Source organism: Phaseolus vulgaris, chromosome 1 (assembly GCF_000499845.2).
Source record: "Phaseolus vulgaris cultivar G19833 chromosome 1, P. vulgaris v2.0, whole genome shotgun sequence".
Classification (NCBI taxonomy): Eukaryota; Viridiplantae; Streptophyta; class Magnoliopsida; order Fabales; family Fabaceae; genus Phaseolus; species Phaseolus vulgaris.
The window spans coordinates 32,921,684-32,942,911 of record NC_023759.2 but is presented as its reverse complement, the minus strand read 5'-3'; the positions used below and the strand labels follow the sequence as shown (position 1 = coordinate 32,942,911).

The following is a 21,228-nucleotide window of genomic DNA, read 5'->3' as shown; positions in this document are numbered from 1 at the left end:
GTGTGGACTTGAAGGGCACGTGGAGTCAAGTTGGTGAGGAGGTTCGTGACGAGGCAACGCTCTAGCGCTAAGTCAACCGGCAGGATCATCTGGCGCCCACCGTGGGGCCGTATAAAAGGTGATTCCCAACCATAGTTCGTGTTTGTTGAGGTTTTGGTGCTTTCTGTTTTACTGCTCACTGTCGCAGTCGGTTCCTAGAGTTTTCACCGTTTGTTTGGAATTTCTTTGAGTTGCTGAGTTTGCTGAGAAAGGATGAGGACAACGCGGTCTAGTTCAGTTGTGCCGTCAACAGATGAGGACGCTGTGTCTATGACACAGGTCATGGACATGATGAGGGCGCTGCAGGAGAACGTGGCCGCATCACGTTCTGAACAGGAAAGGATGCACGAGGCACTGGTGGCCTCGCAAGCCAGGAATGAGGAGCTCAACAGGGTCAACGAAGAGTTGCGTAAAGCTCTTCAAGAGCGGGAGGAGCGTGCGGTCGGGGACAGATCTGCACCCCCATCCCCACCGCGCAGCTTTCCCATGCCATTTTCCCAAGAGGTCATGGATTCGGTGGTCCCAGCCAATACAGTGGCGGTGAAGGCGTCTTTCACCGGGGTGGAGGACCCTGAGGCCCATCTCACTGCGTTCCACACTCAGATGATGCTCTCGGGGGGGTCGGACGCGGTTTGCTGTAAGGTGTTCATGAGCACTCTTAGTGGAACAGCGTTGGATTGGTTCGTCAGTTTACCTACTGGCCACATTACCTCATTTCAACAGTTTTCCAAAATGTTTGTTGAGAAATATATAGTGAACAAGGCACAACCATTGGTGTCTTACGACCTGTTCGACGTAAGGCAGCACCAAGGGGAGTCCTTGAAAGATTTCCTGAACAAATTTGGAGCTCAGATAGTCCGTTTTCCAGGTAAAGATGAAGAAATGTTTGTACATGCCTTCAAAAAGGGTGTGTTACCTGGGCCCTTTAGTGAGTCGCTTATCAGGACTCACCCCGCCACGTTCGCTGAAATCCGGCGACGTGCTGTGGCTCACATCGTCGCCGAGAGCGAAGTCTCTGAGAAAAGGGGAAACGCGGCCCCAGCTAAACCGCGCGCCCAGGCAAGGGTCTAGCCGCAGAGGGTCATGGAGGCGGCGGCGGGGAAGAGGGACCAAAGGATGCACCATCCTTATGACCCTAAAAAGATTAAGAACAAGGGGCCGGGGCGGCCCAGAGAGACTAATCGCCCTCCATGGTACGAGTTTGTGATGGGGTTGGCCGATCTGATCGCCATCCCAAACATTGCTGCCAGGCTCAAGGTGCCTGAGAAGACGACGGAAAAGGTTTTGGGACCAAAACCAGACGCGTGGTGCGAGTTCAACAAGAGCTTTGGCCACTCTATCAACTCGTGTTTGGCTTTGGGACACCAACTCACCGAGTTGGTCAAGTGCGGTTTCTTGAAAGAATACTTGCTGGAGAAGCAAGCGGGCCAAGCGTCAGGATCCCAACCGACGGGCAACGAAGGGCAGTAGCACGAGGTGCCCATTCACGGTGAGATCCACACCATAGCTGGTGGATTCTCTGGCGGGGGGTGCACTGCATTGCAACGCAAGAAGTATGCAAGGTCAGTGATGTCAGTGGAAGTTTTTGAAGATCACTCGCCCTACGTGGACATCACGTTCACCAAAGGGGACCTTAGGGACGTTGTGCCTCACGACAACGACCCTATTGTGATCTCGCTTGTCACGGCGGGAAGGACCGTCCACCGGGTGCTAGTTGACCAAGGATGTTCGGCAGATGTAATGTTTTAGCCGACTTTTGAGAAGCTACAACTGTCCCCTGACCAGCTGAGGCCCGCCGGCGACCAAGTGGAGGTCATGGGGTATATTGAGTTGAGGACGACGTTCACAAATGGTTTGGCTTCACGAACAGAGAAGATCAGATATCTTGTAGTAAACGCTCCATCAGCATACAATATACTTTTGGGAAGGCCAACGCTCAACAGAACAGGAGTTGTGCCTTCGACAAGGCACATGAAGGTCAAACTACCGTCCATGGAAGGTTTGATCATCACCATTTGTTCTAACCAAAAGGAGGCGAAGAAGTGCTACGAGAACAGCCTCAAGAACAAGAGATCTATATGTCACGTAACCACAACGCCGCCCCCTGGCGTGGAGCCTGCGCGGGAAGACCGGCGAGTTTCGGATACGGCGTTAGAGGTGGTCGCCGAGGGCGATGTGCCAATGGAGGATATAGAGGCGAGGTCCGAGAGCGCCACTCGGTTGGAGGGAGAAAGAAACTGCTTCGAGACCGCCAGGGAAGCAGGTATTGCGAGGGCGCTGATCGCCAGAGAAAAGAAGCCTCAGCCAGTGGAGGAATGGCTCGAGAAGAAGATCAACGGCAAGACTTTTAAGCTGGGGAGAACCTTAGACAGCGAGACGCAAGACCAAATCACCAAGGTGATAAGTAGACACCTGGATGTATTTGCGTGGTCTGCTTCAGAAATGCCTGAAATCGACCCTGATTTCTTGTGCCATCGCTTAGCAATGGATCCCCAAGTCAGGCCCATCCGCCAAAGAAGGAGAAAGTTCAACGAGGAAGAAAGGCAGGCGATCAAAGAAGAAACACAAAAACTCCATGCAGCAGGCCACATCAGGGAGATCCAATATCCAGAATGGCTCGCCAATGTCGTTCTGGTCAAGAAGAGTAGCGAAAAATGGCGGATGTGTGTTGACTTCACAGACCTGAACAAGGCCTGTCCAAAGGATTTTTATCCTTTGCCGAGTATAGACGCCCTGGTAGACAGTGCATCAGGGTGCAAGCTACTCAGTTTTCTGGATGCCTTCTCAGGGTACAACCAAATCAAAATGCACCCCATGGATGAAGAGAAGACTGCCTTCATGACGGAAAGGTCATGTTACTGCTATAAGGTGATGCCCTTCGGGTTGAAGAATGTGGGAGCCACGTACCAAAGGCTAATGGACAAGGTGCTCGCACCTATGCTTGGAAGGAATGTGCAGGCATACGTTGACGACATGGTCGTGCGTCCCTGAAGAAAAACAAGCACGTCGCCGATTTGGAAGAGTTGTTCATCACCATAGCCAGGTACAAGCTGAAACTGAATCCTGAGAAGTGTGTTTTTGGCGTGGAGGCAGGGAAATTTCTGGGATTTCTCCTGTCGGAGAGGGGAATCGAGGCCAACCCCGAGAAATGTGCCGCCATTTTGGCGATGAGGAGCCCCGCCACTGTGAAGGAGGTGCAGCAGCTCACGGGGCGGATGGCCGCCATGTCCCGATTCGTATCGGCAAGTGGAGAGAAGGGCCACCCATACTTCCAGTGCTTGAAGAGGAACAACAGGTTTGTCTGGACGAAGGAGTGTGAGGAGGCCTTTATAAAGCTAAAAGAATATTTGGCGAGCCCACCAGTTCTGTGCAAACCCCAAGCAGCAACGCCACTCAGGCTGTATTTTCCCATAATTAAGAGGGCAATAAGTGCAGTGCTCGTCCAGGATCAAGATCAGGTCCAAAAACCCATCTATCTTGTTAGCAAGGTGCTGCAAGGCCCAGAAGTGAGGTATCAGGTCTTAGAAAAGGCAGCGTTAGCGGTTGTATTTTCGGCGAGGAGGCTGCGCCATTACTTCCAGAGCTTTACGGTGTTGGTAATGACTGACTTGCCCATCCATAAGGTATTGAAGAAACCAGATGTAGCTGGAAGAATGGTGAAGTGGGCGGTGGAGCTGTCGGAATTCGACATTGAGTACGAGCCCCGGGGATCGATCAAGGGGCAAATCTTCGCTGATTTCGTGGTCGAGCTGTCTTTCGAAACAGCGCAAAACGCCAAGGATGACTTTCCTTAGGTACTCTCGATGGATGGGTCGTCTAACCAGCTGGGCAGCGGGGCTGCGGTTATTTTGGAGGGACCCAATGGTGTGTTGATAGAGCAATCACTGAGGTTTGCTTTCAAAGCAAGCAACAATCAAGCAGAGTATGAGGCCTTGATCGCCGGTATCCTGTTGGCGAAAGAGATGGGGGCGAAGGTGCTAATGGCCAAGAGCGACTCGCTGTTGATCACTGGACAGGTAACTGGCGAGTTCCAAGCCAAAGATCCGCAGATGGCAGCCTACCTGGAGTTCGTGCATGAGCTAAGGAGATCTTTCGTTTTGTTTGAAGTGGTGCACGTGCCAAGAGAACAAAATGCCCGAGCTGACTTGCTAGCCAAGCTCGCCAGTTCGGGCAAGGGGGGCAGACAGAGGACTGTCATTCAAGAAACTTTAAAAGCGCCTCGAGCATTCGTGGCAGACCACCATGTTCTTCATGTTTGCAGGTCGACGGTAAGAACGACGAGGAGCCATAGATCCCTAACGCTGGAAACTTTGAGGACGCCGAGGGTCAGAGCGCGCCCAGCGGAAGAAGTGAAAACAATGCGAGTTTGCGCTATCCATGAGTCAGATACGTGGATAACGCCATACGAACTCTATTTAGGGGATGGCGTGCTTCCAATGGACTCAACAGAGGCCAAAAAGATAAAAAAGAGCTCCAGCAAGTTTACCCTTATCGACGGCGAGCTGTACAGGTTCGGATTTACACACCCTCTTCTTGTATGCGTACATGGAGAGAAGTGCACGAGGATTATGGCTGAGCTCCATGAGGGGATTTGTGGGAGCCACATTGGAGGTCGATCTCTGGCGGCAAGGACTATCCATGCAGGTTATTACTGGCCCACAATGAGGGAAGATTGCAAGAGATATGCCCAGCGTTGCAAGCAATGCCAGCAGCACGCCGACTGGCACAAGGCGCCCCCAGAAGAGTTAAAGTCAATCTACAGCCCCTAGCCGTTCCACACGTGGGGAATCGACATCCTGGGGCCTTTCCCGTTGACGATCAGGCAAATGAAGTATTTGGTTGTGGTGATCGAATACTTCACGAAATGGATTGAAGCAGAACCAGTAGCCTAGATCACCGCGCACAAAATCCAGAGTTTCGTGTGGAAGAATATTATGTGTCGTTTTGGCGTGCCCAGGCGTCTAGTATCAGACAATGGGACTCAGTTCACAAGCCACCTGTTGAAGAAGTTGTGCAAGGACATCGGGACACAACAGGTGTTTGCTTCCGTGGAACACCCGCAAACGAATGGGCAAGTGGAGTCCGCTAATCGGGTTCTGCTGAGAGGATTGAAGAGGAGGTTGGAAAAGGCCAAGGGGTCTTGGGCTGAGGAGGTTCCCCGCATAGTGTGGGCATATCATACTACTGAGCAATCGGGAACCCACGAAACCCCGTTTAGCTTAGTGTATGGATGCGATGCGATGATCCCAGTTGAAATCCAGGAAAGCTCGTCGAGATTCCAGAACTTCGTGGCGGAAGACTCGAACGAAGAAAGGAGAATGAACTTGGATTTGCTGGACGAGGTCAGGGAGGAAGCGCGGCTGAAGGCCGAGGCAGTAAAGAGAAGAGTCGAGTGTAAGTACAACTCCAAGATAAAGCCGAGGCAGTTCAGAGATGGCGACCTGGTGATGAGGAACGCCCACCAGTATGAGATGGAAAACAAATTGTCACCCAAGTGGACAGGACCATTATGAATAACCGAAGCACTCGGGAACGGCGCCTACCGCTTGGAGATGCTGGAGGGAGGGGCGATTGCTCGCACTTGGAACGCCACCCATCTCAAGTTTTACTACAGTTAAGGCATTGTAAGTAGCAATTAACTCCAACAGTTTAAGATGTATCAGTTTAAACAATTTTTCAAGGGGGCACTCTTTTTTCCCTAAGGAGGGTTTTTAATGAGGCCACCCAATAAAGAAGGTTTCGAAGTTTATCGAAGTTTCCCAGTTATTATGTTTGCATGCTGTTTGTTTTTCAAGTTTGTGGGGAAATATTAAAAATGGTAAATCCAAATTGCATGCATCCAGTACAAAACTTTCGAAACATGAAGTCATAAAAACCCTCATCGCCACCCGGCGACCGGAGGTGCAAGTTTAAGTTTTAAGTCCTCATCGCCATATGGCGATCGGAGGCATAGGAACAAAGTTTTTTAAGTCCTCACCGCCACCCGGCGATCGGAGGCACAAGTATTAAAATTTTTCTGACCGCCACCAGGCGAGAAAGAGATTTAAAAGACCTCCTTGCCTTGAGCGAGCGTAGGCGAGAAAGACATTTAAAAGACCTCCTCGCCTTGAGCGAGCGTGGGCGAGAAAGAGATTTAAAAGACCTCCTCGCCTCGAGCGAGCGTAGGCGAGAAAAGATTAAAGTCCTCCTCGCCATGAGCGAGCATAGGCAAGAACAGATCACAAGACCTCTTTGCGTGAGCAAATTGAGGCAAGTTGAAAGCCCTCAGTGCATCCAGGGGAGGAGGAGATGTAGCCCCTGGGCAAGTTGAGGCATCAGGAAAAGTCCTTTTCACCCTCGAGTGAGTTCAGGCAAGATGAAACTAAAAAGTCAGGGGTGTTAACAATCTGAAGTATGGGAAAGGAGGGTTGGAGAAGAACTCTTTTCCCCTTGAGTGAGACACCAATATTGACCTAGTAAGACCAGTTAAATTAGAAGTTAAAGGGTGGTTCGTGAGGTTCGTAGAGGGCACCCCACCACCCAAATCATTGTTCTGAAACTCAGGGAGGTAGAGAAGGATCTGAAAGGCGGCTCTACCCCCAGATGAGGGAACAATGATGTAAGTTATCTCAGGGTAAAGACTCAGAGAAGGTAGAGAGCGATCCGAAAGACAGCTCTCCTCTCAGGTGAGCAAAGATGAAATCAGAAGGCGGCCCGCAGGGGACGTTTTCAGATAAAAGGAAGATGACGTCGCCAGAAGCCCATGGTTTGGGATTGAAGTAGAAAGAGAATCGCATGGTGAGGGCTGCATCAGCGAAGTTCTGGGCGACGATATAGAAATGCCTTTGGCCCTTGGCAGGTCGGGCGAGAGAGGTTTCAGATGCTAAGATCGACCTACGCCCTTATTGCCGAGTAAGTGATTTCGTATTAAACGTTATTGTTTCGAATTAACCGTTAGTTTAAGCTAAGGTGGTTCGCAGAGAGTTAAGTACCGGTTGGTACAAAGTACATTGAGTTGAGGAAAAACCATCCAGTTAAACCAGTTGATTGCACGACAGATAAATTAGAAGACTATATATATATATATGATCCTGCCTGTTGACCGGAACGCTGGAAACTGCCTCGTCAAGGGATCGACGTGCGCACCGCTTCAAACCTCCGTTCCTCTTCGAGATCCACCTCAAGAACCTGCAAAGGAACAGAACGGCGCCGCTGCGGCTGATCGCACTCCAACGCCCAAGTCAGTGACCGAATCACCAAATACTAAGAGAACTGGAACCGTGCAAATTCTCTCTCACAGTAAGCTCTATAACTCGCAAGCGTAAAGAGTATAGTCTGAACGCGCGTACCTCAGAAGGTTCGTTAAGAACTCTTATATACCTGGTTACTTTATCTCTCCTGGAAGTTACAGATTTGGACACGTGGCTCGCATCTAGTCGTACACGTGCCTTCATCTGGAGCCTCCTTGACTTGGGCGCTGCTTCTACTCTCATTTTGCTAAGTTACTTATGCATGGTACTGCCCAGTGCATAGCTAACTTGGGAGTGCGATCTCTACTGGAATTGGCGAGTTAGGGTGCCTTCGTACACCTTCCCTGTGGTCTCGCCGGCCGCCTTCATAATCTGCACCACCTTCATCTCTGGCGATGTGCTTGCTCTGGCGATCTCCAATCACTAGGTCGCCTGAGTTTACATCTGGCGACTTCATCTTTAACCGGGAGATCGCCGGTTCTGGTATGCTGGAGATCGGAACACGCCAACTTAATAACTGGCGACTTCACGAGCCCCCCGACTTCCTTCCCTTCTGCCAACCTGACGCCTTGTCAACACGCCTATACTGTAGCTGGATGCCACGTCATCACTTCCGACTACCAGGGCGGTACACAAGCCCCCCAGTCTTAAGCGAAGACTTGTCCAGCGAAAAGACTAGAAGAGTCACGTCAACACCGGTCTACGTGGTACTGACGCAGAATTCCAAGCGGTTGTACCTTCTGCTTCTCTGGCGCTCCACCAAACCCCTCACCCATCGTTCGACACGTGGCTTCATCAACGTGCGCTTCCCAAACCTATTTCGAAAAAAACTCTTAAACCCATTTTCACTCCACACTGTTCCATCACTTTTCTTCATATTCACAAACGCTCTAACTTCCTCCTGCAAAAAACTCTCAGCGCCCTCCAACATTCTGAATTACCATCATCCTTCGTCGTCTTCCTGATCATCAAAAGGTACCTACTTTCCTTCTTCCACTGGTTTTTCTTGCATTTTAACCGTTTCGCATCATCCTGTAACTGTCTGGTGCATACGCTGTGGGTTGCTTTTTCCATTTCTCCTTCTGCGTAACTTAGCCGTTTCGAACCATCTAAACTTCGAATAATAATCACATTTATCAACTCGCAAACTTAAGGCAATGAACCTTAGCGTAAAATGATACTCCAAGCAATGGACTTTAACTCAACCCCTGGCTTTATGACGTCGTTACACCCGATCTGCTCCATCAAGCGGGTCTTTGACTTCTCGCCATTGCTTGAACGTTTCCTGGTCGCCAGAGACTCTTGGCGACACCAGCTTCTTCCTGCCTTCACACCTTGGCCATTGCTCTTTCATCTGGGGGTAGAGGCGCCTTTCGGATCCTTCTCTACTTCCTTGTGCTTCAGAGCAGGAGACCGGGTGGCTAGGCGTTCTCTTCGAACCTACCTTAGCCACCCTCCAAACTTCTTCCACCCTCTACACCATACCTGAACTCGTTCGAGACGAGAAGTATTTTATCTTGCCTGAACTCGCTCATAGGCGAGAAGGTCTTTAACTCGTGCCTCTACATTGCCCCAGGGGTTACATCTTCCCGCCCCCAGAAACACTGAGGACTTTTACTGGTGCCTCTACATTGCCCCAGGGGTTACATCTTCTCGCCCCCAGAAACACTGAGGACTTTTCACTGGTGCCTCTACATTGCCCTAGGGGTTACATCTTCTCGCCCCCAGAAACACTGAGGACTTTTCACTGGTGCCTCTACATTGCCCCAGGGGTTACGTCTTCTCGCCCCCAGAAACACTGAGGACTTTTCACTCTTTCTCGCCTACACTCGCTCGACGGCGAGGAGGTCTTTTACTTGCCTCTACATTGCCCCAGGGGTTACATCTTCTCGCCCCCAGAAACACTGAGGACTTTTTGCTCTTCCTTGGCTGCACTCGCTCAGCGACGAGGAGGTCTTTAACTTGCCTCAGGACGCGCGAGGGCGTTGAGGTCTTTCAACTGGTGCCTCCGATCGCCGAAAGACGATGAGGACTTAAAAACTTTAACTGATGCCTCCAATCGCCGAAAAACGATGAAGACTTAAAAACTTTAACTGATGCCTCCAATCGCCGAAAAACGATGAGGACTTAGAAACTTTAACTGATGCCTCCAATCGCCGAAAAACGATGAGGACTTAAAACTTTTTAGAAAGCATGCAATATATCTTTAACTCGCCTTGAGTCACGTACAAGTGACAAGGTCTTTCTTCAAAACTTTTTTGAAAACAGCAAGCATGCAATCTGAAAACGCCTTATACTTCGAAAACTCTTCTTTTATTGGGTGGCCTCATTAAAAACCCTCCTTTGGGAAAAAAGAGTGCCCCCTTCAAACTGTTTTATCAAAGACATTGTAATATAACTTTTGTGTTTGTCTTTACTTACAAAGCTCTTAACTATAGTACAACTTCAGGTGCGTGGCGTTCCAGGTGCGAGGAATCGCCCCTCCTTCCAGCGTCTCTAAGCGGTAGGCGCCGTTTCCGAGCGCCTCGGTTATTCTGAACGGTCCCGTCCACTTAGGCGACAGCTTATTCTCCATCTCGTACTGGTGGGCTTTTCTCATCACCAGGTCGCCTTCTCTAAATTGCCTTGGCATCACCTTCGAGTTGTACCTTCGTTCAATCCTTCTCTTCACCGCCTCAGCCTTCAATCTCGTCTCTTCCCTGACCTCGTCCAGTAGATCCAGGTTCAGCCTTCTCTCTTCATCCGAGTCTTCCTCTACAAAGTTCTGGAATCTCGGCGAGCTCTCCTGGATCTCTACTGGAATCATCGCATCACACCCATAGACCAAACTGAACGGGGTCTCATGGGTTCCTGACTGCTCGGTGGTGTGGTATGCCCAGACTATACGGGGCACCTCCTCAGCCCAACTTCCCTTGGCTTTTTCTAGCCTTCTCTTTAAACCTCTCAACAACACCCGATTAGCTGACTCCACCTGGCCATTTGTCTGAGGGTGCTCGACGGATGCAAACACTTGTTGAATTCCCACCCCTTCGCAAAGCTTCTTCAACAGGTGACTTGCAAACTGAGTCCCATTGTCCGACACCAGGCGCTTAGGCACTCCAAACCGGCACACGATGTTCTTCCACACGAAACCTTCGATCTTGTGTGCGGTGATCTGGGCCACTGGTTCTGCTTCGATCCACTTGGTGAAATATTCAATTGCCACCACCAAGTACTTCATCTGCCTGATCGCCAGCGGAAAAGGTCCCAGGATGTCGATTCCCCACGTATGAAACGGCCAAGGGCTGTAAATCGACTTCAACTCCTCGGGAGGCGCCTTGTGCCAATCGGCGTGCTGTTGGCACTGTTTGCAACACTGCGCGTACTTCTTGCAGTCTTCTCTCATTGTTGGCCAGTAGTAGCCTGCACGGAGAGTCCTTGCGGCCAGAGCTCGACCCCCGACGTGGCTTCCACATATACCTTCGTGGAGCTCCGCCATGATTCTCGTGCACTTCTCGCCATGTATACATTCCAGGAGCGGGTGAGTGAACCCAAACCTGTACAGATCGCCATGAATCAGGGTGTACTTGCTAGAATTCTTCTTTACCTTCCTAGCCTCAGTCGGATCCAGTGGGAGAAGGCCATCTGCCAGGCACCGCTTGTATTGTGTTATCCAAGTGTCTGGCTCATGGGTAGTGCAGACCTGCATCACGTTTACCTTCTCTCCCCGACATGCTCTAATTCTCGGCGATCTCAGAGTTTCTTGCGTCAGGGACTTATGGCTTCTCGCTGTTTTCTCCGTCGACTTGCTTATCTGAAGGACCAGGTGATCTGCCACAAATGCTCTCGGCGTCTTCAGAGTTTCTTGAATCACCGTCCTCTGCCTACCCCCCTTGCCTGAACTGGCGAGCTTAGCTAGCAAGTCAGCTCGGGCATTCTGCTCTCTGGGCACATGCACTACTTCAAAGGAGGCAAAGGAACTCTTCAACTCCTGCAAAAATTCCAGATAGGCCGCCATTTGTGGATCTTTAGCCTGGAACTCGCCTGTTACTTGCCCTGTGACTAGCAGCGAGTCACTCTTAGCCATCAGCACCCTATGATGAGAATCAAAAAGATGTTATCAATAGAAGAAATGGACAAAGGCCAAAGCATTTAAAGTTCTTCTTATTAGTCTTTGCAAAAGATGAGGCCCAAGCCCAAAGCCCAAGAAGGCCCAAGCCCAAGAAGCCCAAGTCCAAACCATGAGGGGCAAGGCCAAGCATTAAATAAAAGAGCATCATTTGAATGACTCTTGTAGGAGGTGTGGATATTAAATAAATAGGTGTGAATGTATTAGAGAGAGTCACATTGTCCATGTGACTTAGTAGGGGGGTGTAGGTGTAGTTTTTAGGAGGTGTCATAGTAGAAAAAGGTCACACCTCCCATGTGACTTGTTTTTGGTGGGAATTTCAAATGAGTTCATTTGAATTTTCCCACCTATTTTTCAGCACCTCTTAGGCTATAAATAAGGTGCTTGCCTTTGTAAAATTCAGATTGGAATTTTATAGTAGAGAGACTATACTCAATTTTGGAGAGAATTTGTGAGTTTTGAGTCTTCATCTTCTTTGCCTTATCTTGTGAGCTATGGTGAGCTTCAAGTGGTGGCACTCCATCACTTATCTTGGTTCAAGGTTCCAAGTGGCGTGAATGGTTTCTTCCAATTCTCAAAATCCAGCAAGCATCTTCTTCTATAAGTGTTCTTCTTCCATTTTCTTCAATTTTCCATTCGGTAGTTTTGATTCCTAGAGTTTACTTCTTTTTCTACCGTTTAATTTTGTGTTTCCAGCATTGTGTTCTTATTTCTGTTTTGGTTCAGTAGCTATCTTTTAAATTCTGTCCAGTTTTAATTCTTGTTCTTCTTTCCTTTTGTTTTGATTCAATTTGACAATACATGGACTTCCATATGAGTCTTGGTTGGTGCTTAGTTTGGTGAGTTCTTGAATTTAGAACATTGATCCAATTCTAAAGTAAAGTGCCTTTCAAATCCAGCTCAAGTTGTTCCTAAGAATGTCAAGAATCATGTGTTCTTGTAGTTACATTCACATCACCCTAGCACCCATCTCCTTGGCCAGTAAAATTCCGGCGATCAGCGCCTCATACTCTACTTGATTGTTACTGGCTTTGAAGGCGAATCTGAAAGATTGCTCGATCAGCACGCCATTGGGCCCTTCTAAAATGACTCCAGCACCGCTACCCTGCTGGTTCGACGATCCATCCACCGAGAGTACCCAACGGAAGCCGTCCCCCTCAACTCGTGCCGCCTCAGACGAGAGCTCGACCACGAAGTCTGCAAAGATCTGCCCCTTGATCGGGCCTCGGGGCTCATACTTGATGTCAAACTCTGACAGCTCCACTGCCCATTTCACCATCCTTCCCGCAACGTCGGGCTTCTTCAAAACTTTCTGGATGGGCAGGTCAGTCATCACCAGTATGGTGAAGCTATGGAAATAGTGGCGCAACCTCCTCGCCGAAAACACCACAGCCAGCGCAGCCTTCTCCAGGGCCTGATATCTCGTCTCGGGGCCCTGTAACACCTTACTGACAAAATAAATAGGCTTCTGAGCCTGATCTTGGTCTTGGGCGAACACCGCACTCACCGCCCTCTCATTTACAGCAAAATACAACCTGAGAGGGATTCCCACAAGCGGTTTGCACAAAACCGGCGGGCTCGCCAGATACTCCTTCAGCTTGACGAAGGCTTCCTCGCACTCCTTCGTCCAGGCAAACTTGTTATTGCGCCTCAAGCACTGAAAATAGGGATGTCCCTTCTCTCCGCTAGCTGACACGAAGCGAGACAGGGCTGCCATCCGACCTGTTAGCTGTTGAACCTCCTTCACCGTAGCTGGGCTCCTCATCGCCAAGATGGCGGCGCACTTATCAGGGTTGGCCTCTATACCTCTTTCAGTCAAGAGGAAACCCAAAAACTTTCCAGCTTCCACGCCGAAAATGCATTTCTCCGGATTCAGCTTCAATCTAAACTTGGCGATCGTCGTGAACAATTCTTCCAAATCCGCAACGTGCTTGCTCTTTTCCGGCGAGGTCACGACCATGTCATCGACATACGCTTGCACGTTCCTTCCCAGCATCGGTGCAAGCACCCGATCCATCAGCCTCTGGTACGTGGCCCCCGCGTTCTTCAGCCCAAACGGCATCACCTTATAGCAATAGCACAATCTCTCCGTCATGAAGGCTGTCTTCTCTTCATCCATGGGATGCATCTTGATCTGATTATACCCCGAGAAGGCATCCAGGAAACTCAGCAACTTACACCCTGCAGCATTGTCCACCAAGGCGTCTATGCTTGGTAAAGGATACGAATCCTTTGGGCAAGCTTTGTTCAGGTCGGTGAAATCGACGCACATGCGCCATTTCACGTTACTCTTCTTCACCAGCACGACAATCGCCAGCCATTCAGGGTACTGGACTTCCCTGATGTGGCCTGCAGCAAGGAGTTTCTGTGTTTCATCTCTAATCGCCTGCCTCCTTTCCTCGTTGAACTTTCTTCTTCTTTGTCGCACCGGCCTCACCAAGTTGTCCATTGCCAGATGATGGCACAAGAAGTCGGGATCAATCCCGGGCATGTCCGAAGCGGACCATGCAAACACGTCCAGATGCCGCTCAATCACCTTGGCGATCTGGTCCTGGAGCTCGATCTCCAGAGATCTTCCCAGCTTGAAGATCTTTCCCCCGATCTCTTTCTCGAGCCACTGCTCGACAGGTTTTGGCCTGGATTCGCTGGCGATCACCGCCCTGGCGATTCCCTGCTCTCTCGCTTCCTCAGGGCGATTCCGCGCCTCTTCCTCCTCCAGACCAGCGTTCCTCTCCCCCAGCTCAGCGTCCACCATCTCCACGTCCCTTCCGGCGGTCTCTTCTGTTACCGTCGATCTGGGCTTCACACCGGGAGGTGGGGTGGTTGTTACATAACTCACTGATCTCTTGTTTTTCAGGCTATTCTCATAGCACTTTTTTGCTTCTTTCTGATCAGACTTGATCGTGATCACCACCCCCTCCATAGACGGCAACTTCACCTTCATGTGCCGAGTCGACGGTATAGCGCCTATCCTGTTAAGCGTGGGCCTCCCCAACAGGATGTTGTATGCTGAAGGAGCGTTTACAATGAGGTACTTGATTTTCTCCGTCCTCGAACCAGCCTCATCTGTAAACGTGGTTCTCAACTCAATGTACCCCCTGACCTCCACCTGGTCACCAGCAAACCCATATAGGCACCCTCCATAGGGCCTTAGCTGGTTAAGGGGCAACTCCAGCTGCGTGAAAGTCGGCCAGAACATCACGTCTGCCGAGCTTCCCTGGTCCACCAGAACTCTGTGGACCTTCCTTCCCGCCGTAATCAATGACACGACTATGGGATCGTTGTCATGGGGCACAACGTCCCGAAGATCCTGCTTGGTGAACGTAATGTCCACCTCCGGCGAGTGATCTTCAAACATATCCACTGTCATCACCGACCGCGCGTACCTCTTCCTCTGCGATGCGGTGCATCCACCACCTGAGAAGCCTCCTGCGATGGTGTGGATTTCCCCGTGGATAGGCATCTCATGTTGCTGGGCTTCTCCACCTGCCGGCTGGGAACTCGACGCTCACCCCGTCCTCCTGTCTAGCAGATAGTCATTTAGGAACCCGCTCTTAACCAGATCATCGAGCTGATACCCTAAGGACAAACACGAGTCCAAAGTGTGGCCAAAGCCCTGGTGAAACTCACACCAGGCGTCTGGCTTTGGTCCCAGCACCTTGTCGCCCACCTTCTCAGGCGCTTTCAACCTAGCAGATATATTGGGAATGGCGATCAGGTCCGCCAATCCCATAACAAACTTGTGCTTAGGCGGGCGATTGTATTCCCGGCGTGCTGGTTGCTGGCGTCCCTGGCCCCTCCCCTTGTTCCTCCTATCATAAGGATGGCGAGTCCTCTGGTCCTTCCTAGCCGCCGCTGCTGTCTCCAGCACCCTTTGCGGCTGGATCCTGGTCTGGGCGCGTGGCCTAGCGGGAGCTACGCTCCCTCTCTTCTCGGCGACCTCACTCTCGTCGGCGATGTGAGCCACCGCAAGTCGCCTGACCTCAGCAAACGTTGCAGGGTGAGCCCTGATCAAGGCCTCGCAGAATGGTCCTGGCAGCACGCCCTTCTTGAATGCATAGACCAGCATTTCTTCATCTTTAGCCGGCGATCTGACCATCTGCGCTCCAAAGCGGTTCAGGTAGTCTCTGAGGGACTCTCCCTGGTACTGCCTTATATCAAACAAATCATAAGACACCCTGGGCGGTGCCTTGTTCACAATGTATTGCTCGGCGAAAACCTTCGAGAACTGCTGAAAATTGGTTATGTGACCGTTAGGTAGGCTCACAAACCATTCCAACCCCGTTCCCTGGAGCGTGCTCACGAACATCTTGCAATACACGGCGTCTGACCCTCCCGACAGCATCATCTGCGTATGGAACGTGGTTAGATGAGCCTCTGGATCCTCCACGCCGGTAAAGACAGCCTTGACAGGGACTACGCTCGTAGGAATAGGCGTGTCAGTAATCGCCTGAGCGAAAGGCATAGGGAAAACACGACGTGGCGACGACGGCGCAACCTCTTCAGCAGAAGAACGCCCTTGCTGCTCCTGAAGAGCTTGACGCAGCTCCTCAGTCACCTTGCTGAGCTCCTCATTCCTGGCGCGAGAGGCGACCAGGTCCTCATGCATTCTCGCCTGCTCTACGCGCGAGGCTTCCACAGTTGCCTGCAACGAACGCATCATCTTTGCAATCTGCGCCATAGTCATGGCGGCGTCGCCTTCAGCAGCGACAGGCGCCACGGGGCTTGAACGATTGCTTCTCATTTTTCTCATGAACTTCAGCGAATCACAGAATGCAGCGAGCAACACTTACTTCAGCTACGATCGACTCAGCGATCAATCGGAAAAACTGTGCGAAACTCCGCAAGAAAATTCAAGAACACCGTTACCTCCAAAGAAACCTGCAACTCCACCAGAAGCCACTGCTCTTCCCACGGATAACTAATCGAGCGAAAGAACTCAACTCCACCGAACAAATTACGCGTAAACAGCAGGTAAACCTCCCTTCACCGATCGAAAACCCAAACGAACGGTATAAAACGCGAATTCACCGAACAAATTTCAAGCAAACAGCGAACGATGGTTGCACCAGCACATAACCACGCGAAAACTTCGAAAACCTTCAAGAACTCACGCTGTGGATGGGAGCAAGTTTTACACGGCCCCACGGTGGGTGCCTGATGATCCTGCCTATTGACCGGAACGCTGGAAACTGCCTCGTCAAGGGATCGACGTGCGCACCGCTTCAAACCTCCGTTCCTCTTCGAGATCCACCTCAAGAACCTGCAAAGGAACAGAACGGCGCCGCTGCGGTCGATCGCACTCCAACGCCCAAGTCAGTGACCGAATCACCAAATACTAAGAGAACAGGAACCGTGCAAATTCTCTCTCACAGTAAGCTCTATAACTCGCAAGCGTAAAGAGTATAGTCTGAACGCGCGTACCTCAGAAGGTTCGTTAAGAACTTTTATATACCTGGTTACTTTCTCTCTCCTGGAAGTTACAGATTTGGACACGTGGCTCGCATCTAGTCGTACACGTGCCTTCATCTGGAGCCTCCTTGACTTGGGCGCTGCTTCTACTCTCATTTTGCTAAGTTACTTATGCATGGTACTGCCCAGTGCATAGCTAACTTGGGAGTGCGATCTCTACTGGAATTGGCGAGTTAGGGTGCCTTCGTACACCTTCCCTGTGGTCTCGCCGGCCGCCTTCATAATCTGCACCACCTTCATCTCTGGCGATGTGCTTGCTCTGGCGATCTCCAATCACTAGGTCGCCTGAGTTTACATCTGGCGACTTCATCTTTAACCGGGAGATCGCCGGTTCTGGTATGCTGGAGATCGGAACACGCCAACTTAATAACTGGCGACTTCACGAGCCCCCCGACTTCCTTCCCTTCTGCCAACCTGGCGCCTTGTCAACACGCCTATACTGTAGCTGGATGCCACGTCATCACTTCCGACTACCAGGGCGGTACAATATATATATATATATATATATATATATATATATAAATGTATGTGCACATAGATATCAAACAGTTTGAACAGAGTGAAAATTATTACATATAGACTAAGGTAAAACACAAGAGGTTTCAAGGCGATAAGTCAATTGGGGGTACGATCTTGCCGTCCACCACCTCGTTGTACACCGAGAACTCGGAGAGATCAAGGTCGGGATATTTGCAAGCAAACTGCTCCAAAGCAGCACCAAAGCCGAAAGTGAGAACTTGGGCAGCCTCAAGCTGAAGCTCGTCGATCTTCGTATTGAACCCACTGTTCTCTTCACGAACCTGGGTGACTTCAAGCTCGAGCTCGTCGGCCTTCTTTTTGAGCCTGCTGTTTTCTTCGCGAACTCGGGCAAGCATAGCAGCGGTTTCACTTAGTTCCTGGGAGGCCTTATCCCGATCTTGCTCAACCTTTCCCAGAAGAGTCTCCCTCTCGATTGACCTCTTCTCCAGGTTGGCCATCTTTTGGGCGTCAATTTTCTTTGCCTCCTCCAGCGTGGCAATTTTCTCCCTCAGAGGGACGATCCTGTTCTCTAGCTCGACGGCGTCCTGGAGTTTGTCGTGAAGTTTCTTGCGCAGTTCTTTGTTGTCCTTGCGCACGCTTTGGAGCTCGTCCTTGAGGGCGTTTTCGACCCGCGAAAACTCGAAGCCTTGCATCAGCATGTCGCACTTGGTCTTCTCGGCTTCGGCTTTCGCGGTGCTTGCCACCTCTTGATTGAGTCGATTATCGAGTTCAAACTTCTCCAAGGAGTCCCTTAGCCCTTTGCCGACGTCAACCATGGCACTTAGGCGCACGGTGAAGGACTTCAAGGCTTCTCGAAGAGGGGCTGGGAGGCTTGAGGTTGCTGGAGGAGGCGGAGGTTGGTGCTCACCACCACCCTCACAAGGTTGAATGGCGGGGGGAGCTTCGAGGCGTGGTGGTGAAGCCAGAAGTTCTTCGGCGGCTTGGGAAGAGGCTTGCGTATCAGCAAGTTGCTCAGGAACGGCTTCAGCAACTGAGGCGTTTGAAGCGAGAACATCCCCAATGGACTCGAATGGCGTGGAGGCGCTGGGGGGGTTCTCAATGTAGTTTGGAGCGGCGCTCTCAATTGCTGGGGGCTCAATCACAGGCCTCCTGTTCCTCTTGCAGACTAGCCCGTCCTCGGTGCTTTCGTTCGCCTCTTCGTCTGACACTACCCTGGGGGTTTTCCTCTTAGCCTTCTTGAGGGGTAGTTTCTTGCGCTGGGGAGCTGGAAGAGCAGCAGCTGCGGATGGACCAACTGGCGGAGATTGGCCTTGGGCAGCGGCGATCTCCGCGACAGAGTTTGGGACCGTTTGGGAGCCCGCCGCAAGCTTGTGGGACTTGGCTATGGCGCGTAGCTCAGCCATCCTATCCTTCCCCAACATCTTATCTGCATTAGCGGCCCACAGTTACCAATCAGCACAAAAATTCGGCAGTTAACAATGCACAGAAAGATAAGCAATATAAGACAATGCATGGGGAAAGTTAAAACCATACAGAAGTCGGAACAGCAACATCAAAGCAAAGACAGGGCGATGCAAGTATAAGCTAAGGGAACTCAAGGACTTAAGGACAAACCTATGTGAACGTCTAGCTGGCCTTCGAGAAACTCGTAGGCGATGATGGAGGAAGTGGGCAAAATCACGTTGGAGGAGGCGACTCTTTTCCAGAAATCGCACAAGTCCTTGTCGAGCTCTCCCATTTTTCTGGCCCCCTGGCCTTCCTGAAGCTCGAATCCTTCTTTCCCTTGTTCACCAAATACAAGGGGAACCCATCAAGAAGGGAAGGGTCTTCGTCGCTGTAGCATACACGCACGAATTTCCCCTTCCAGTCCTTATAGGATTGCTGGAAGATAGAGATAATGGACCTCCCAGCGACCCCATTGAGGCTAACCCATAGACGATCGCCCGGGTTTTTCGCCTCGAACAAGAAGAGGAACACGTCCACTGAGGCCGGATGTCCCAAGTGCGCGCAGATAATTTGGTAAGCCCAGACGAACGCCCAGCTGTTGGTATGAAGCTGGGCGGGGGCTTTGTCGAGCTCGGTCAGGAGCTCCCTCTCAAAGCGTGTGAAGGGAAACCGAAGCTTGACCTTCTTGAACATAGTGGTGTAAACGAAGCAGAAAGGGGCGTCGTCGCTCCCCTGATTATCGGTCCAGATGGGCTCACCGGGAGGACAAGGGCGCACAGATACTTTGTCATCGTGCTCTTTGCTGAAAGAGAGGTGATCCTGATCACCTTTCTTAAGACGAAGGATATCACGATCAGAGTTGATGGATGAAGTCTCACCCAGCAGGGTTGCGGAGGCCCACGGATACAGTCGTTTGTAGTCTGGAAGAGGCTTCACCATCGCGCTGGTTTGTGGTGGGTTTGGTTGTGGTTGGCTAGGTCGAGAGGACGCGGGTCTCGCGACTCGGTCGGAAGGGACGTTAGAATCTCTTGGGGGGTCGCGGGAAGAGGAAGGGTTTGCCCTACGGGTTTTCGTCCCAGGGTTGCGAGGAGATGGAGGAGGCTTTGGTGTGATTTTTGAACGAGCCATCGAGGAAGTTGCAAGAAGACGAAAAGGGAAGATATGAGAGTTCGTAAACAGAGAGACTCGACAGAAGAGAAGGAGATGGAAGAACAAGGGGGGCTCGCAGAGAAAGGGTTCAGAAACCCTAAACACAGAAAAGAGAAAACAAAGCAGAGAAAACATCCCACAACGTATGCTCCAGACAGTTAATGGATGATGCAAACCGAATAAAATGCAGCAAATATCAGTAGAGGTGATAAAAGGGTTTCGAACGTTGCGAGAAGTGCAAACGACAATGAATAATGGCCGTTGATGAGTCCACGTGTTGAATGATCGAAGAAGTTGGTGAAGTGTCAAGTCAGTGAACAGTACGAGCGCCAACGCGCAAAGCCACGTAGGCCGCCGGATTCAAACCTCTTTAGTCTTCTCGCTGATGTCTAGCACGTGACTACGTGAGGCGTGTTTAGCAGAGCACGTGGCTAGAGAAGGGCGAGTGGTTCAGAAGCTAATGTAGTCGTCGTTCGTGGAAGCGGCGTGCTGCAACGAACATGATCGATTGTCGCCGAGATTGAATAACATCGCCGCAAGAAGCACGTCGCCTGATTTCCCAACAGACTTAGTTAATGCTGCTGGGAACTCAAAAGAGTAAGTCCAAGCATGTAAGTCTAACGAGATGATTGTTGCGCTAGCATGGGGCATGGAGGTCGAGTAGGTTGAAGGGAACAGCTTGCCCGTCAGTGTCAGGATTCCCAGAGTGGACATTCGCTGGTGGCAAGGTTCCCCAGTTGGAACATGCATGGTGTAGCAATAAGGAAGGTACCACTAACAACAAGCATTCTGCTGCACCCGATACTCGCCTTGTCAGGTGGTGTTCTAGGGCATATTGCGTGCTAGCTTGCTCCTTGAGTAGAGGACTTAGCCGCGCGGCTGGTTACAACACAGAAATAACGTTCAAGTTGCCCAAACCTAGATGACGACACGTGTAGGGTTGGATGCCACCTGCTACTCCAACCCAGATGATGACACGTGTAGGGTTGGATGCAATAGAGAAATGACGCTCAAGTTATCCTAGCTCAGATGATGACACGTGTAGGGCTGGGCGCTACCTGCTATCCTAGCCTAGATGGCGACACGTGCAGGGCTGGATGCGAGCCACGCGTCCAAAAGCATAACGGCCTGGAGAGAGAAGAAACCTAGCTATAAAGGTAAACTAACAGAATTTGCAGAGGTACATTTTCATTACAGCTCATTGCTAGGGTTGTGTGCCTTTAGTACGGTCTACAGAGCATATTTTCTCTCAGTTTTTGGGTGTTCTTGTTACTGACTTGAGCGTCGGAGCGCCATCGGCCACAG

The 21,228-nt window shown here is 50.9% G+C and overlaps 2 protein-coding genes across 2 annotated transcripts; one reads left to right on the top strand and one right to left on the bottom strand.

The window, feature by feature from the left end:
* Positions 1–546: 546 nt before the first annotated feature.
* Positions 547–1,110, top strand: LOC137815897 (uncharacterized). Its single transcript, XM_068619004.1, has one exon. It carries the CDS (start codon positions 547–549, stop codon positions 1,108–1,110), a length of 564 nt encoding a protein of 187 aa, XP_068475105.1.
* Positions 1,111–17,450: 16,340 nt separating this feature from the next.
* Positions 17,451–19,713, bottom strand: LOC137815896 (uncharacterized calcium-binding protein C800.10c-like). Its single transcript, XM_068619002.1, has 2 exons — positions 19,533–19,713; positions 17,451–18,754 (listed from the first exon to the last, which is right to left on the bottom strand). The coding sequence occupies exons 1-2, from the start codon at positions 19,711–19,713 to the stop codon at positions 17,451–17,453; spliced, it is 1,485 nt and encodes a 494-aa protein (XP_068475103.1).
* Between the last annotated feature and the right edge of the window lie 1,515 nt (positions 19,714–21,228).